This window comes from Pinus tabuliformis, chromosome X, assembly GCF_031772625.1.
Source record: "Pinus tabuliformis cultivar Carrire ecotype Pingquan chromosome X, CPIR1, whole genome shotgun sequence".
Lineage (NCBI taxonomy): Eukaryota > Viridiplantae > Streptophyta > Pinopsida > Pinales > Pinaceae > Pinus > Pinus tabuliformis.
The window spans coordinates 688,881,164-688,899,524 of NC_142308.1; the positions used below are offsets into that span (position 1 = coordinate 688,881,164).

Here is an 18,361-nt window from a genome sequence, read left to right on the forward strand (position 1 = left end):
AATCTCGGTGATTTCTCTTCTCAGTGATTGTTATTTTCACTCTTGCTTGGGCTTTGTCTTCACCTCAACTCTGATACCTTGTTAATTTTAGATAACAATGGTATGTTCTATGCTTAAGAGCAATTTACTTCAAATTTCTTATTAGCCCAATATGAGTTTCCAAATTAGCAATCACATTAACATGACAGTAAATGCAGCTATAACATAAATAAAAACAATGGAAGACAAGCCAAGACAAGTGGACACAAGATGTGGAACATGCCAGGGACAAACCCCAATGTGGGGAAATCCTTTGATCAATTCTTCTTATTATTCTTCAGAAGTTCAACAGAGAGAAAGTAGAAATGCAAAATTCACTTGCCAAATCAAAGTCAAATCTGTCCAGTCAAATAGCATCCACAGGAAGCCCTAATCAGAAAGTCAACCCTGGTCAGCAGGGTAGAATTTCTCCTTCAAATCAGCTCGTTCAAACCCAGTCAACTCGCCCTCCAACAGTCATCTGAATCAGCCCAAAACAGTCCCAAAAATGATAGTCAAACCCGCGGTCAACGCTAGTCAAACAGCGCTGCTTGCCTCGATTTCTATGCCCAGAAATGCGGCTTGCCCAAACAAAAAATTCTCCAAGGAAAATGCAATCAAACTCAGTCAACTGCAGCTCGGTCAACACTGCTCAAACCCTTCTTGCAATTTAGTCAACGCCCAAAACTGAAAACGCAGTCTGTGCTTCGCACGTTTGGAGAGAGAGAACGTTGCCCTGAAGTTGTACGACCCAATCAAATGAGGAGAGAGAGATATTTGTGAGAATGAATGATGTCCAAATGAGGTAGATGCACCTTCTATTTATATGCAACGGTGAGGATGAATAGACGTGTCTTTTGGGCTTCTAAGCCTACATTAGATTGTTGGTCGGCCTTGATAATTTGTCCATAAAAAAACAAATTCATAATTCCATTTGTACATGTTAGAATGAGATGATCTTTAGATCAATCCTACACCTCTAGGAAAGAGGAATCCAATAAAAATATCAGCTGCATCATATGAGTTGTCCAAGGTGGAATTTGGCCCTAGTTGCCAAATTTAACACATCATCATCACTCACACACTCTTCTCTCTCCTCTCATTGGTTCGTATAGCTATTGGGCATATTCTTTCTCTCGCACGTGTGGCAAGGAATACAAATTTCAGATAGAATTACAGGGCCGAAAATTTCAGTCTTTCCTGTAGTTTGACCAGTGTTGACTTTGACTTTCCAGGCAGATTTTGAGTTCGATCTTTTGGGTAGTTTTCTATTTGGGCAGGCCACACTCTTTGGCACAGAAACCGAGGTATTCTAAGCACTTTGACTACAAAGACAAATTGCAGGGTGACCAAACTTCAGGATAGACTTTGACCAAGTTTGACCGTTGACTTTGGGACTATTTTGGGCTGACTTTGACCTCATGTTCAGGGCGAGTTTGATTGGGTACGACCGAGCTACTTTAAGGACATTTTGCTGCTTCTTTGACCAATGTTGACTTCTGTTAGGGCTGAATTTGACTACAGATTTGACAGGGTTGTTTTGACTTTGATTTTGCAAGTCAACTTTGACTCTTTGTACTCTCTCTCTCTATTAAACATTTGATATAATAATAAGAAGAACTGATCAAAGGATTTTCCCCATATTGGGGTTTTTCCCAGGCATCCACCAAATTTGGTGTCCTCTTGTCTTGGCGTGTCTTCTGCATTTTTGTTATCCGTGTTCTATCTACAGCCATTGTCAATGTGATTTATGGTTAATGTGATTGCTATTGGAATACTAAATTGGAAATTGGGTTACTAAAGAACATTGATGTAATTGTGCTAAGCATAGAACATACCATTGTTAACTAAAATTAACATTGTTGCATCCAATCAAAAGCCTCGCTCATGCTAGTGCACACAATCTCCACTAACTGGATGAGGCTAATTCTCTTGTTGCTACTTTCCGTTTCTTCTTACCTTGCACATTGAGCAAGCCCACTGTCTCTCTGTGCAACGGGGTAACTGTCACAATGAATTCTCTATGTGTCACTTCCTTCTACCTTGCCTTTCCTTTATAATTTTGGTGTCCTCTTGTCTTGGCTTGTCTTCTGCATTTTTGTTATTCGTGTTCTATCTACAGTCACTGTCAATGTGATTTATGGTTAATGTGATTGCTATTGGAATGCTAAATTGGAAATTGGAAATTGCGCTACTAAAGAACATTGATGTAATTGTGCTAAACATAGAACATACCATTGTTAACTAAAATTAACACTGTTGCATCCAATCATACGGCCTCCCTCATGCTGGTGCATACAGTCTCCACTAACTGGCTGAGGTTAATTCTCTTGTTGCTACTTTCTGTTTCTTCTTACCTTGCACACTGAGCAAGCCCATTGTCTCTCTGTGCAACGGGGTAACTGTCACAATGAATTCTCTATGTGTCACTTCCTTCTACATTACCCTTCCTTTATAATTTTGAGTTGATGACTATGTCTCCACAAATCTAATCTCTCACGGAGATCAATGGCTGAGATTAATGTGAAAATTCCTGAATCTAACACATTAGAAACCCCTATTGCAATTACTGGTTTACAATCTCCTACTTGTTCTTCACATTAACAAGTTATTTAATTGCATAAACATCGAAGTAAACACTATTGCAGCGTTCACAAATATACAAATCATGCACTGAAATAAACTGAGACAATAACACAAGGGGCACCGTTATTTTTGGACAATTGTCCCCGGAAAAACCCAATTTGGGAAAACCGGTGCAGCATATAGAGGGTTTGTATTATTAAGCAGATTCGTGAATACAACTAGGGTGCCAGAAATGGCTCACCCAACAGAGAATATCCTTGGCAGTAGTACCTCTATCTGGAGATAGATATTTCGGCAAATCAGCAAATGGATGATCAAACCCCACAGCGACTCCGGTTGTTCCCTATGTTGGACAGCGAAAGCTGCTCCAAGCACTACTCTGGAACTGTGTCACTCCTCCAGGAGCTGTGTCACCCTCTCCCGGCTCAAAATCTGTTGATCTGCTCCCAGTCTGCCCCACAGAATCTCCCCAGCGCTGCCTCTGAGGCCCAGTGTCAGCCTCTGCGGCTTCTGCATCAGCCCTCTGCGTCCTCTACATCAGCTTTACGGCCTCTGCGTCAGCCCTTCTAGGGCCTGCGGTGTCTCTCCCGGCACTACACTACCCCTTTGCTATGTATTCTTCAGCCTCGGATGAAAATCCATTGTTGAACTGCCCCTCACTGCAACTTTGATCACTAACTCGATTTCCTCAGCAAACCTCACCCCAGCAAATTGAATTCTTTGATTACGTGGTGTATTTCCAAATAACCCTCAAGCCTCGTCTTATACTTTTCCTGTTGATGAATCAACAACCGATGCTACCCAAAATCAACAATTAAATCCCAATTGACAACGGATATTACATCTAAATCACTAGTGTAAAATTACACTTTATTAGACTTTAATCAACTCCATAAAACTAAAAGGCTCTTCACTTTAATAATTAACTTTAACAAAGTAAATTACGAGGATAAAAAGACTTCAGACGACTTCCCAAACATTCAATACAAAAACTATGTAGAACTACCTATTACAAACATCAACAGAGTTTTCCCAGTGTGTTTATTCTATGGGGAGCACCGTGAGGTTCTGAAAGATGCTGGCAGATTTGCTTATCTGCTAGATGACACTGGTAACTGTCTAAGCTCTAGATGTTGTTTTGGGGACCCATTAGGCTAGACTAGCCTAGGGTGTTGACAGCCTGGTCTGGAGCTGGTTCCATCTACTGAAAGAGCATCAAGAGGTTCTTAGGGGTCAGGACCATTTTTGTCTTCATGTTTTGGAGATTTCAAAAGTCTAGATGGTGTTTAAAATGTGTTTCCATTCCATCTACGGGGTGTGCATGTGACAGAGTGAGGACATGACCTCTTCTTATTTTGGTACAGGTTTTGCTACCTTGGTGGCTTCAAAAGTTGCATTTAATAATGAGTTTTTCAGAAGAATCCATTCTTGCTTGTCGTTCCTACACACTAGGCAATTCCCTTTTCTACAAGGTGACCCGAGTACAGTCCTTGCACTTTTGGCTATGTAACATGAGTTAGGGTTTGATGGTTTTGGGTTTCTATGACAAGTTTTGGTGGGTTTTCCCACTGTATATATTTGAATATTTCTTTAATCTGTGGTTATCTTGTGCTCTGGGACCTATACACCTACAGGTATGCATGCAGTAGCTGAATTTTGATCCCTAGTCTACTCCAGGTAGAGGACTCATTTAAGGTTGAGCTTTAATTCTCCTCCTCCCAAGGGTTCTCATGAGTTTGCTATGACAGGTGCATTTTCAATTTCAGGTCAACAGGCCAGGAGGGTTGCTTTTGTGAGCACTTTTTTATTGCAAAAATAGTATTGTACTGTCTACTGTTACAAAGATAAGAAAGCTGTGTACAATAAAATTAATAGGCATACCTGAAACTGATTCCAAGGCTAAATCTAAGCATTCCACACCAGCTGCAACTATCCTGCCCACTCTTCCACCATATGGACTTCCAGTATGAAGTTCAGGAACAGTATTGTGGCCATCCGAAACTCCTCCCAAGGCTCTCTCTATAGACTGCAATGCCAGAAATAGATGCAACTCTAAGGGCTTCCTAACTAGCATTGCAAAGGAGCTTCGGACAGCAGCTTTTAAGTCCTTGAGACTCTTACTATCCAATTTGGAAAATGATGATTTCTCATCCACTGTGCTTTCGCAGCGAGAGAGATTATCACCGATGTAATAAACTTCATGAGAAATTGAACTTTTATTTTCTCCACAGGGAAGAAAGCAAAAAGTTGCCATTGCTTCCAAGTGGAGATTAATCAGCTTGACATAGACTATGCGAGGAACAGCTTGATTCATATAAGGTATATAACTGCCAATGCATTCCAAAAACCTTACGATTCCAACCAGCCAATCCAATGAAAATGCATGACAATGCCTTATCATTGTAGTTGCCTCCAATATTAACCACTGAGCTGCTTCCAACTGCAAATTAATGAATGCCAGTGACATTGGTAGACTATTTGGTGATGACATTATAATCTTGGGAGAAGATGACAGATGCTTTAGCCTCACAACACCTGCCAATGCCATGAAGAGTTCTCCAAGTAAAGTGGCTTGATCTGGCTTTTCTCCTTTTAACAACTTTTCTAAGAAGGACTTGTTCAAATCTGGTATTTCCACAAGGTCTGAGCATTGCTCATTGCCCTTAAAAACATGCAGATCTGTGTCATTTTGAAGACATGGCAACTTAGACTCCAGAAAAGAATCATTCTCGATAACACCATCATCTTCTTCATCATCAGTTATACCCATGTGATCATTGAACTTAGAGTGTTCCTCTTCATTCTTCTCTTCCTCCATTTCACTATCCTGCTCTTGCCCAAATTTAATTTCCATCACTTTTGCTATGCCATAATCTGTTAGGAGTTCTGCATCTGTAACCTGATTAGATGTGGCCTTGTTTCTTTGATGACTAGCAACATCCCTTTCAAGAGTAACTGCCTCATCCAAGCCATCACCTACAAGAAACTTGTTAATGCACAAGTTAATAAAATACCCGAAACCTTCAAGAGAAGACTCCCATTTAACAAGAAGATCATGTCGCCATTTCAATGATCCTGTTTTGTCCTTGCGGCATTGCTGATCAAGATTCTCTAAGGCAGAAACTAACCCCCATATGATGCTTTTCATAGCACCTGTCAATGCAATAACTCCAATCCATGATCCACAATAAGGCTTACATGCATCTAAAACCTGTGTTGCATAGCTCATCCTTTCAAAATTGCTTGTTAAGGTGCTAATTGACTGATTCAAACAAATATCTGTCTCAAAGCTGCTTTGTTTTAAATAATCAACTATATTTTTAGCTTCAAAACTCAAAGTCTTGCCTAGAGCATCAATCAGTGTTTGAACATCTATGTGCTCTTTATTTTCAGAAATGGGAACTGTGTTCAAGTTTTGAGAAATATTGTTGGATCTGACAACCCTGCATGTATCTGAAGTGCATTGAACATCACAAATTAGAGATCTTGCAGTCATATTAAATAAGTCTTCACAGATTACCATGAGTGTCCCAGAAGTATGATCAAGTATGGAAAATATAAGACGCTTCCCAGGATTCACATCCCCTGACAAATCATCTTTCAAGGAAGGCTGCCATAGAGCACACTCAGAAAAGCACCGAGCAACAATATCTATAGACCTTAGTAGCCACACGCAAGAAGAGGAGGTTTCAAAAAGTAAAGGCAATAAAGATCTTCTAACTTGAAATTCATCTTCATTGTATGACAACATGATTGATTTCAGTGCTCTCCGACATGCCAAAAGCAAATCAAGAAATTCTGTTGGATGACATATACCAGCATATTTCTGTATTGCCAATGGCTCATGGCATGACACTTGTTTAACCTTGAGTAAAGTGATCACCAGAAACCTGGCAATATAGAAGCAAATGAAATCAGAAAGCTAAATTATTTATTGGAAAACCCATATCTGCGTTTGACTGAAAAGATACATGATTGGCAAGTGTATAGACAAGAGACCATAAAATATGAAAGTTAATAAAATTCAACATTCATCTGACAAGCAAACAAAATCGTAAGCAACAAGCAACAAAAAGAGCATTTCATCAACAACTAAACAATTGCATTGAATACACTGAAACACATTACGGAGATGAACTCAATGGATGCAGGAATGCAGGAAAGTTTGTTTTCCAATTAAATATATTAATAATGCAAGTCATCTCCAATATAATTAAGCAACTATTTGCTTTGAGAGGCTCCATTGCACATGGATAAAACGTTTGTAGAGTTCATGAGAGGTTCACAGTATTTTCTCACATCTAAAACATTTACAAACATTTCAAAGAGGTGAAAACTGCCCTATTTTCTAACAAAAACATATCATTTGGAAAAGTGCAACCTCAGCCCTCTTCAGTGGGATGGCAATCATTGCTTAATCCCAACTCAGGTACCAGACATGCACCCCTCTTGGGAGATAGGTAGATGATCAACAGTGGGGCAAAAAACTTTCGAATAACATCCAGTTGACAGGAATTTCCTATTTATGGAATAGGGGATGCAGAAGCGCAGTCAATGTGGATTCTTCTGTCAGTGTTTAAGTTTCTGAAAACATTGTTCTACCAGCTTATAATTTTTAGAGGATGAAAGCCTCCTTAATTTTGTGGCCAAGGCAGATATGCTGGCACTCTTTGCCAATGCTTGGAACAGAAGTTTGCATAATCACAGCCCAACCTAGTGATGTATTTTAACATACTCATCTATGCAGTAACATAATATAAGATGCATTTTTCACAAAACGCATGCAAATTTTCAGAACAAAAAAAGAAAGACAATGAATATACAGAGGTTATATTAACACTGACCTTTCAATCATGAGAATATGGTGTACATACATTGCCAAGCTTTCGACACCAACATAACCCTTTGGAAGCCAACACAATAGGTTGAGTATATCTATCCAATCTCCAAATGTTCCCCTACCATACATTGTAGCTTGATTTTCCTCCATGGCAACTTCAGGCACTGGCACGGTAGCCAATTCATGTTCCTCCTCTTTGATGTTTTCATAAAAAGAACTCTCTAATTCCCTAGCATCCACAATTTCCTCCAGCATCTTCATGAAGCTTGACAAATCTTGCAAATTGCCAAAAACTGCCTCACTAGAGGAGATCCCCAAAATTGTAAAATGATTTAACCTCGATGGAAAAGACTTCCTAATCTTCTGACAAATTTTCCTTGCTAAATATCTGCAAAAGAACTGGAATTGCAAGTAACTATGAACAAGAGTGAACAAAAACAAACCAGTTACAATAGGCCATTCTCTTTTTATATTTGAATGTATCAAGTAGGTGAAAGAAAAAGAAAGTCGGGTCAGTAAAATTGCTAACTGTGGAGCATTGCCAGATATCTGAATAAGAAATTAAATGAAAATATAGATGGAACTAAGCATTAAAGAAAGACAAATCGGAAAACTAGGAAGTGTATAAGCATGAGGTTAAATCCTTGCCTGTTGCTCATAAAGAACTGAATTCCTTAGCAGCTGTGAAGATGTCTCCTCCATTGTAACTGCCTTGTGTTCATTTTCTGTTTGTGTCTCAATTAACTGAAAACTAACATCACTGCAGTTTCCTTTTAAAATAGACAAGAAACTTCCAAGCAATTTTGAAACAAATTTCTTCATATTTTTCTTAGAGGCATGGCATGACCAAACATCCACGTTATTGCATACAAGCTGCCAAATTGCTGTGATTAAGGAATGTTCATTCAGCATCCCAACAACTGAATTCCATGTGCATGGCCTAGTATTGTCAATCTCAACAGTGCGGGCTTTATGTTCAACCTTTTCTACAATGGAAAATGCATACTTCAAAATAAAATCAGTCAGAGCTGATGCCTCTTGCTTTGAAATTTGAAGCAATTTCTCCAACCGCTTTCTTTCCTTGCATTGAATAGGCAGATCATCACCACCCTCTGCCATTGCATGCTTCAATCTAAGAGTTTTATCATGTAAAAATGCCAAAGCATTAAGTTGTCTATTCAGGTCAACGAGCCTCTGTAAGGCTATATTATGCAGCACATACAAAAGAGCAGAGGTTCTTTCAAACCCATCTTGCTCTAGACTCTGTGAAATAGTTACCAACATAGTAGGAACAGAAACAGATGGTTTACCTATCCAGGAGAAATATCCTCCTATCAGGTTGGCCCCCTCTTGTATCCAATCACTGCCTGAAAATGCTGTAAATGTATCACCCATTGCAAGGCTTGCCTTCTTTGCTGGATTAGGAGGCATGAGAAAAATACACTGCCGATACAAACTACGACAAGAAAGGTATAGACGAAAAATAAAAAAGAGAATCCAAGAACCCCCAACCAAAGACGTTGACTGCATTTTTCTATCCCCATGCTGGTCCTTGGAGATATTTCCAGTTATTACAGATAAAATGCAATCCCACAAGCCTTCTGTATTGTCCATGGCCTTGTCTAGTAAAGTATCCAAGCATGGACTGACACTGATTACCATTTCTTTTAAAGCTTTTCCAACTGGAATGCAGTTATTTACTGTCACATTTGATTTTTCTAATATGAGCATATAAAGCTCAGATAAAGCCTTGCCTACAACTTCAGCTTGCACAGTCATATCCTGCTTTGCTTTGTTTCGAGACTCTGTTACCTGTAGTTCTCTTGAAATATGTTTTAAAGTGGGTTTTTTCATCCACTCCAACGTTTCCATAACATCCACTTTTACCAATCTTATGGATTGAGCAACTTGACCTTCCGGTACAGAAGCAACAACAACACCAACCACATTCAGAAAATCTTGTGAGCATACTAAACTTACCACTGCCCCCAGGCTTATGGTTACAGGTAGAGACACTATAAAAGGAAAAAGTATTCTATGTGCTCTTTCCATTGATCTATTACAGCTGCAAAATATGAATCGCCTGATTGATTCAAACAATTTGAACAGAGGACGATCAACCTGTTGAAAATAAAATGAAATGAAATTGTTATCAATAGGGACTGCCACAACAAGCAACACGAATCAAAGTCAAAAAATTAGCAGAACAAGACTATTACTTGTAACAATTTTAACTTTTATTAAAATCTTGTAATGGATTGACAATTTAAGGTAACAACTGATCATATTCAACTTCAGCACAACCTTTTTGGCATGGTACATGACTAGATGCTGCACTGGTCTGATTTTCCACAATTCTAATGAACTTCACCTGCGAAACATCCTGCTACTTTTGGTTTTCTGTTAGGGATAAACTATGGTACAATAGTCTGACTCTGGAGTAAATGACAAGCTACATTAAACTTTGAGGAATGAGTCCCTCAAGGTGAAAGAGAGTATTGACACTATGCATGTTCACAAACCTTTGAAACTTCACATAGCCAACCCTGAAATAGAGATTGGGCATTTCTGCACTTATCTAATCAAAAAACAGTATGCCAAGAGCATAGAAGATTTTCCACAGTTCTAATGAACTTCACCTGCAAAGCATCCTGCTAGTTTTAGTTTTCTGCTAGGGATAAACTATGGTACAATAGTCTGACCCTGGAATAAATGACAAGCTACATTAAACTTTGAGGAATGAGTCCCTCAAGGTCAAAGAGAGTATGGAAACTATGCATGTTCACAAACCTTTGAAACTGCACATAGCCAGCCCTGAAATAGAGATTGGGCATTTCTGCACTTATCTCATCAAAAAACAGCATGCCAAGAACATAGAAGATTTTCCACAGTTTTAATGAACTTCACCTGCAAAGCATCCTGCTACTTATGGTTTTCTGTTAGGGATAAACTATGGTACAATAGTCTGGACTCTGACCCTGGAGTAAATGACAAGCTACATTAAATTATGAGGAATGAGTCCCTCAAGGTGGAAGAGCCTATTGACACTATGCATGTTCACAAAGCTTTGAAACTTCACATTGCCAGCCCTGAAATAGAGATTGGGCTTTTCTGCACTTATCTCATCAAAAAGCAGTATGCCAAGAACACAGAAGAATTTCCACAATTCTGATGAACTTCATCTGCAAAGCATCCTGCTATTTTGGTTTTCTGTTAGGGATAAATTGTTGAAAAATGTGTAACTAGGTTCGGTCTTCTTAAGTATGAAATGTATTCTTGTAAATATAAAATGAAAAAGAAATTATTATTGTTATTGGAGTATGGGTTTTATGCTCAAGTTCTTTGATTTTATAGGTCAAGCACCCATTGAGTGTTTCTAGGGTTTGTCCTAGGTATAAGAGTCATTGTCGTATATTGAAGACCCTATGGGCACATTGTAAAGTGTAAAGAAAAATTATTTTGTCTTTAAAGTGTCAAAATACCTCCAAGATCAAGTCAGCCTAATGAGCTGTCAAGTCGGCCTAAATGAAGAGCCATGTCCAACCTTGAAGAAGCCTATATATAAGAGGAACTCGTCCTCCATTTGGATCACTCACTCACTCATCTCTTATGCGAAGAAGCAAAAGAAGAAGTCAAGAAGGAAGTGCGAAGAAGAGGAAGTCGAAGAAGTCAAAGTTTCTAGGCCTTATCTATTCTTCTGGGAAGATCGAAGTTAGGTTTTTCTGCACTGGATCTTCTGGGGTTCGATTTTGAAGGAGAAGAGAAGGGAAGGCAAGCGAAGGTCTCTTAGGGCATCCTACTAGCCCTAGGACTCAAGTCAAGGCAAGCGAAGTCAAGAGGAAGGCTATTAGAGGGAGATCGAAGTCTCCTAGAAGAGCAACAATAGTTGCGGCAGTTGCTGGGGAGCAGAATTTTCGAATCTACTGGGAGGTCGAAGATATTGCAGCGGGAGGCCGTGGTAGACTTGATCTTGGAGGGTATTTGGCTGAGTCTAGGTCATGGTATTCGTCAATTGAAGATCTGAAAAATAAAGAAGATATTTACAGGTTTTCCCCTCAAGAGGAGGGGTTTTGGCCTTAGCTTGCAACCTATATATTGTGTCACTGTTCTCACTATTTTGATACTTGTCTAATGTATTGCACATTGGAGTAATAACGAACAAAGCTAATAAAAAAAAAGGTAACACAAACAGTTATCAAGTTAAGAGAATTAACATATTCATTGCCTTATTGAATTCTCAACATGGAATCAAAGCTTTGGTTCTCTAAGGGAATCATGAAGATCTCTACAATGAAGAAGTTTATTAAGAAGATTGCAAGCCATCTCAAGAAAGGTATCAAGGAAGCATGGAATTTCTTATTCTCTTCAAAGAAGGCGTTAATTAATGAAAGAGATGAAGGTCTCTTTTCGGCTCTCTCTGGTACATTCCAAGACATAGACATCTAGGTAATTGATAGTGGTGCATCAAGACACATGACTGGTCACTCCAACCAATTGAAGACCTTATCAAAAAGAAAAATTCGCTTACTCTGTGGAACTTGGAGACAACAAAAGCTATCCGGTGAAGGGCATTGGATCAACTTCCATAAAACTCAAGGATGGAAGCAACATCCACCTCAACAACATTCTATTTGTTCCAAGTTTGCACAAAAATTTACTTTCTATTTCAAGTTTAGAAGATAAAGGAGATAGAGTAGCCTTCATTGATGGAAAGGTAGTTGTTTGGGGAAAGGACTCAAGCATAGATCAAGCTAAAGTTATTGGTATCCGAGAAGGAAGGCTTTATAGATTAATATCTCCTATAAACCAAGCCCTAGTTCACACTGAGATTAGTCCATGTGAACTTTGGCATCGAAGGTTTGGTCATCTACATTTCAAAATTCTTCCAACTTTAAATTCCATAGTAGATGGAATCTCGAATCTAAAGGAAGATCATGAAGGTGTCTACAAGGGATGTGCATTGGGTAAGAATACCAAGAGACCATTTGGAAGCAGTGCTTCGCGGTCGAAAGAAATCTTAGATCTTATTCACTCTAATGTATGTGTCCCTATGACTCCAAAATCACTTGGAAGCCATCTAGACTATGTCACATTCATAGATGATCATTCAAGAAAGACCTGGGTTTACTTAATGAAAACCAAGGATGAAGTATTTACAAAATTTCAAGAATTCTAAGTTGAAGTGGAGAACCTAAAAGAAAGAAGAATCAAGATAGTAAGCTCTGATAATGGAGGAGAATATACATCTAAAGAGATTATAGCATTCTGTAGGGAGTTTGGGATTAAGAGGGAGCTGATAGTTCCATACAATCCCGAACAAAAAGGGGTCACAGAAAGAAAGAACAGATCCATTGAAGAAAATGTAAAAGCAATGTTACACGATCAAGATCTACCTAAGTTTCTGTGGGGAGAAGCAACCAAAACAGCGGTCTACATTCAAAATGATGTCCTCACAGATCTTTAGATAACAAGACTCCGAAAGAAGTGTTCATTGGGAAGAAGCCATCTGTAGATCATCTTCGAATCTTTGGGTGTCCTGTGTATATTCATATACCAAAGGACAAAAGAAAGAAGTTGGATCCTTTCGGTATGAAGGGAACTTTGTTGGGTATAGTAACTCATCAAAGGCCTATAGAATCTATATGAAAGATCAACATCACATTGAAGTTAGTCGTGATGTCATATTTGATGAGAGTATAGCATTCAAGAAGTCAAAAGAACTTTCCATAGATTCTGATGACGAAGAACTTCTGATATTTGAGGAAGAAGTTGACAAGGAAGGAGAAGGATCACACCATGAAGAAGAAGGGCCAAGTGAACATGTTCAACTCATGGTCATTCCTGAAACAAAGAAAAGACCTAATTGGTTGAAATCCACACTACTTGATGCAGAAGGTCATGGGGCAGCACAAGGATCATTTAGAGAAAGTAAGAGACCCAAGAAATATTTTGGGTATGTTGCATACATGACAAAATTAATAGAAGCAGAACCATCCACCTTTGAAGAGGTTGTAGAACATCGAGAATGGAAGGATGCCATGAATGAAGAGTATCAATCTATAATGAAGAATGTAGTCTAGGAGATCGTACCTAAGCCCGAAGAAAAATCTTTGGTTACTTCCAAGTGGATCTATAAGATCAAGCATGCAACTAATGGAAGTATAGATAAGTATAAAGCAAGATTTGTGGCTAGAGGGTTCTCTCAACTTGAAGGCATTGACTATGAAGAAACATTTTCTCCAACAACAAGATATACAACGATTCGATCATTAGTCTCTCTGGCAGCATCAATGGGATGGAACATCCACCAAATGGATGTCAAGACTGTATTTCTGAATGGCACCATAGATGAAGAAGTCTATATAGAACAACCCTTGGGATTTGAAGTCAAAGATAGGAAGGCATATATTTGTTGATTGAAGAAAGCATTATATGGCCTCAAGCAAGCAACAAGGGCATGGTATGCTAGAATGGATGCATAACTACAGAGAACAGGGTTCACAAAAAGTTTTGTTGACTCAAACCTCTATATTAAGGTTGTAAACAATGAACCTGTAATTATTCTTTTGTATGTAAGATGATCTTCTCTTGACAAGTGTAGAAGTTCGAACTGAAGAATGTAAGAAGCAACTGGCAGCAGAATTTGACATGAAAGATCTTGGGTTGATGCTTTACTATTTGGGACTAGAAGTCTGGCAAGGACCAAATGAAATCTATTTAGGTGAAGGAAAGTATGTGATCGAGATTCTAAAGAAGTTCAACATGATGGACTGTAAACCTATGACCACTCCAATGATCACAAACTTGAAGAGACTGAGGAGTTCCGAATCAAGCCCTATGAATCCTTCCAGGTATAGACAACTTGTTGGCTCATTGATGTACTTGGTGAATACTCGACCAGACATATGTTTTGCAATAAATGTACTCAGTCAATTCCAAGTGGAGTCGAAGCATGATCATTGGATAGCAGCAAAGCATATTCTGAGATATCTGCGAGGAACCATCAACTACTATCTAAAATATGATAGAAGGAATGATGTCCAATTGATTGGGTATACAGATTCTGACTGGGGAGGCAATGAACAAGATGGAAGAAGCACTATGGGAGGATGTTTCAGTTTAGGATCCTCCATGGTCTCATGGATGAGCAGAAAGCAAGACATCGTTGCTTTGAGTAGTGTTGAGGCTGAATATGTTGCAACATGTGAAGTAAGCAGAGAAGCAGTCTGGTTAAGGAAGCTGCTATCCGACTTGTTTAAAGGACCGATGAACCCTACAGTGATACTTTGTGATAACACCAATTGTATTTGTTTGTCTAAGGATCCAGTGTTCCATGGAAAGACAAAGCACATCAACAACAAGTATCACTATATTCGAGAGTTAGTACAAAATGGTGTGTTGCAGCTACGGTATATCTCCATTGATGAGCAAGTAGCTGACATATTGATGAAATCACTTCCAAACAAGAAGCTTGTATACTTAAGGGACAAGATTGGTTTGGTGGATTTGTCCTCCCTAATTGAGAGGGAGAGATAGACACTACATTCTTGTCTTCACTTGGGAAGAAAGAATGGAGGATTGGGTAACCATCTAACATTCGATACTCTTTGAGAATGTGGTAGGGCATTCAAGACAAGAGTAGTCGTGGACCGATATTCTTTGAGGATTAGCTACCCAAGATAAGAATAGTCCAATGGGAGGTCATACTCTGTGAACACCCGAGTGGGGTATGTACCTCGAGAGACAATGATGATAGTGTCTATATATATCATTGGTCTCGCCAGCATTGTGCTTTGATTTGTGGAGAGATAGAGTTGCTAGTCAAGGCCCTGCTATGTGACAATGCTGGTTAATATGATGCTAGACAGGTGGGTTACCAATCCGATTCTTCTTATGAGATCTCTTCAGATTGAGAATGACCATGTACCTCTTATGAATACCTCCCTAGTTAAGAGGGAGTGTTGAAAAATGTGTAACTAGGTTCGGTTTTAATAAGTATGAAATGCATTCTTGCAAATATAAAATGAAAAAGAAATTATTATTGTTATTGGAGCATGGGTTTCATGCTCAAGTTCTTTGATTTTATAGTTCAAGCCCATTGAGTGCTTCTAGGGTTTGTCCTAGGTATAAGAGTCATTGTCATATATTGAAGACTCATTGTCATATATTGAAGACCCTATGGGCACATTGTAAAGTGTAAAGAAAAATTTATTGTCTTTAAAGTGTCAAAATGCCTCCAAGATCAAGTCGGCCTAATGAACTCTTAAGTTGGCCTAAATGAAGAGCCATGTCCAACCTTGAAGAAGCCTATATATAAGAGGAACTCGTCCTCATTTGGATCACTCACTCATCTCTTATGCGAAGAAGCAGAAGAAGAAGTCAAGAAGGAAGTGCAAAAAAGAGGAAGTCGAAGAAGTCAAAGTTTCTGGGCCTTATCTATTCTTTTGGAAAAATCGAAGTTAGGGTTTTCTGCGCTGGATCTTCTGGGGTTCGATTTTGAAGGAGAAGAGAAGGGAAGGCAAGCGAAGGTCACTTAGGTCATCCTACTAGCCCTAGGACTCAAGTCAAGGCAAGCGAAGTCAAGAGGAAGGCTATAAGAGGGAGATTGAAGTCTCCTAGAAGAGCAGCAGTAGTTGCAGCCGTTGCTGGGGAGCAGAATTTTAGGATCCACTAGGAGGTCGGAGATATTGCAGCTGGAGGCCATGGTAGACTTGATCTTGGAGGGTATTTGGCTGAGTCTAGGTCATGGTATTCGTCAATTGAAAGATCTGGAAGATAAAGAAGAGATTTACGGGTTTTCCCCTCAAGAGGAGGGGTTTTGGCCCTGGCTTGCAGCGTATATACTGTGTCACTGTTCTTACTATTTTGGTAGCTGTTTGATGTATTGCACATTGGAATAATAACGAACAAAGCTAATTAAAAAAAAGGTAACACAAACAGTTATCAAGTTAAGAGAATTAACATATTCATTGCCCTATTGAATTCTCAACATAAATTATGGTACAAAAGTCTGACCCTGGAGTAATTGACAATCTACATTAAATTTTGAGGAATGTGTCCCTCAAGGTGGAAGATAGTATTGACACTATGCATGTTCACAAACCTTTGAAACTTCACATAGCCAGCCCTGAAATAGTGATTGAGCATTTCTGCACTTATCTAATCAAAAACCAGTATGCCAAGAACACACAAGATTTTCCACAGTTCTAATGAACTTCACCTGCAAAGCATCCTACTACTTTTGTTTTTTTGTTGGGGATAAACTATGGTACAATAGTCTGATCCTGGAGTAAATGACAAGCTACATTCAATTTTGAGGAATGTGTCCCTCAAGGTGGAAGAGAGTATTGACATTCTGCATGTTCACAAACCTTTGAAACTTCACATAGCCAGCCCTGAAATAGAGATTGAGTATTTATGTACTTATCTCATCAAAAAACGGTAAGCCAAGAACATAGAAGCAGTGCGAAGGGAAAGGATAGGAGCTTAAAATTCCACCAAAGCATGCTTAAAAGTTGAAGTAGACACAGGAAAAAGGTTCAAGAAAACTACTAAAAGGTCTGCTACCACAAAATTTGTCACTTAATGGTGCAAGGTCTTCACTTGGTGACAAATATATGAAACTCGAAGGATTCACCACTGCCACCTTGGCTTCCTCCTCCCACATTTTGGATAATCAATACCACCTCCAGGGGAGCTTCCCTATATTCCTAATTTCTTATAAATTCCCAACCCCCAAGTGTTTCATCACAACTGAGACTGTTTACCAATAGTGGTATAGTGGTCTTATGTTTGTAAACCCAATGGGCTGATTAGTAAAGACATTGAAGGTCTTAGATTGAGTTTTCTGTAGGGTAGGCATTGTTATTGTTCTGTGTGCAAAGCTGGAAATGAATACAGTCACAAATGGCATTCAGATTTGTCTTTTACAGCATTGATCACACCTATCAAATTATTTTCCAACCTGTTCAATATCCGACCAATACAGATTTCAACAAGACAATACAATATGGAAAATTAAAGGGTTTTTCTTACTCCTCCTTTGAGGATCATTCCCAGCCTTGTATATGGTAAGGTGAGGTGGGTTTGAGGCTGTTAGGATCACTGTTTTGCAGGCCTCTGAACATACTCCAATTCGCCTGCCTTTATTTTATCAATGGAACATATGAATTGAAGATGTGGGACAGATATCTAACAATAAGGTAATTTCCAGATCTGTCCCTTGTACCAGTAAGAGTTTTAATGAAGATTTTAAAGCTGGTTTTAAAGGTAAACCAGTGCCTATGTATTCTGTTGGGCATATGGGGTCAATGAGATCAAAACCAAGGATCTTTCCAGATTTAAGCCATTGAATATAGATGTATATCTCGACAAAGCCTTGCTGTTATAAATTTCTGAAGATGAAGAATGAAACCACTAAGTTACTAACATAGATAGCTTCCAGCTAGCAAAGAATTCTAGTGCCTTTCAACATTTTCTTTCCAAGAGTAGAATAACATTTTTCTGAACTAGAAATTCCAATAATAGACACCAAAATAAAATATGATATTGACCAGTTTATAGCTTGTCCTTGTCAGTGATCGCAATGTCTCATGAGTATTGACATGCAAGGGCTTGTAGCTAAATCCTCAAAAAGAATTCTTCATTCAGCCATCCACAATGCTCAAAAAGAAATAGCCAATAGACAATAGTAATATGAGTTATTTTCTCAATCCTCCAACAACCATTACAAATGACAGGGGTCTCATTATATAGAAAAAGAGCCAAATCCTCTTGAAAGCAAATACCAATATTTGCCTAACTAAATAGGGAAAAAACAATAAAATACTGATGGTGGTTCCATATAGATATAACAGTTATTTTCTAACTACTATATGAGTGGGGTGAATCACCCATGAGAGAGAGGTCGACCCACAT

At 38.8% G+C, this 18,361-nt stretch overlaps 1 protein-coding gene across 3 annotated transcripts in view; it reads right to left on the reverse strand.

The window, feature by feature from the left end:
* Positions 1-18,361, reverse strand: part of LOC149141845 (Urb2/Npa2 family protein) — a 257,141-nt gene that overhangs the window by 185,112 nt on the left and 53,668 nt on the right. For all 3 annotated transcript variants that reach the window (XR_016264824.1, XR_016264825.1, XM_089449600.1), the window contains exons 3-5: positions 8,093-9,565; positions 7,449-7,843; positions 4,486-6,494 (exon numbers count right to left, since the gene is read on the reverse strand). Coding sequence is in view for 1 of the 3 variants with exons in the window: in XM_089449600.1 (XP_089305726.1) it covers positions 4,486-6,494; positions 7,449-7,843; positions 8,093-9,565 (3,877 nt within the window). In the remaining 2 variants the exon portion in view is untranslated. The remainder of the gene's footprint in view (positions 1-4,485; positions 6,495-7,448; positions 7,844-8,092; positions 9,566-18,361) is intronic.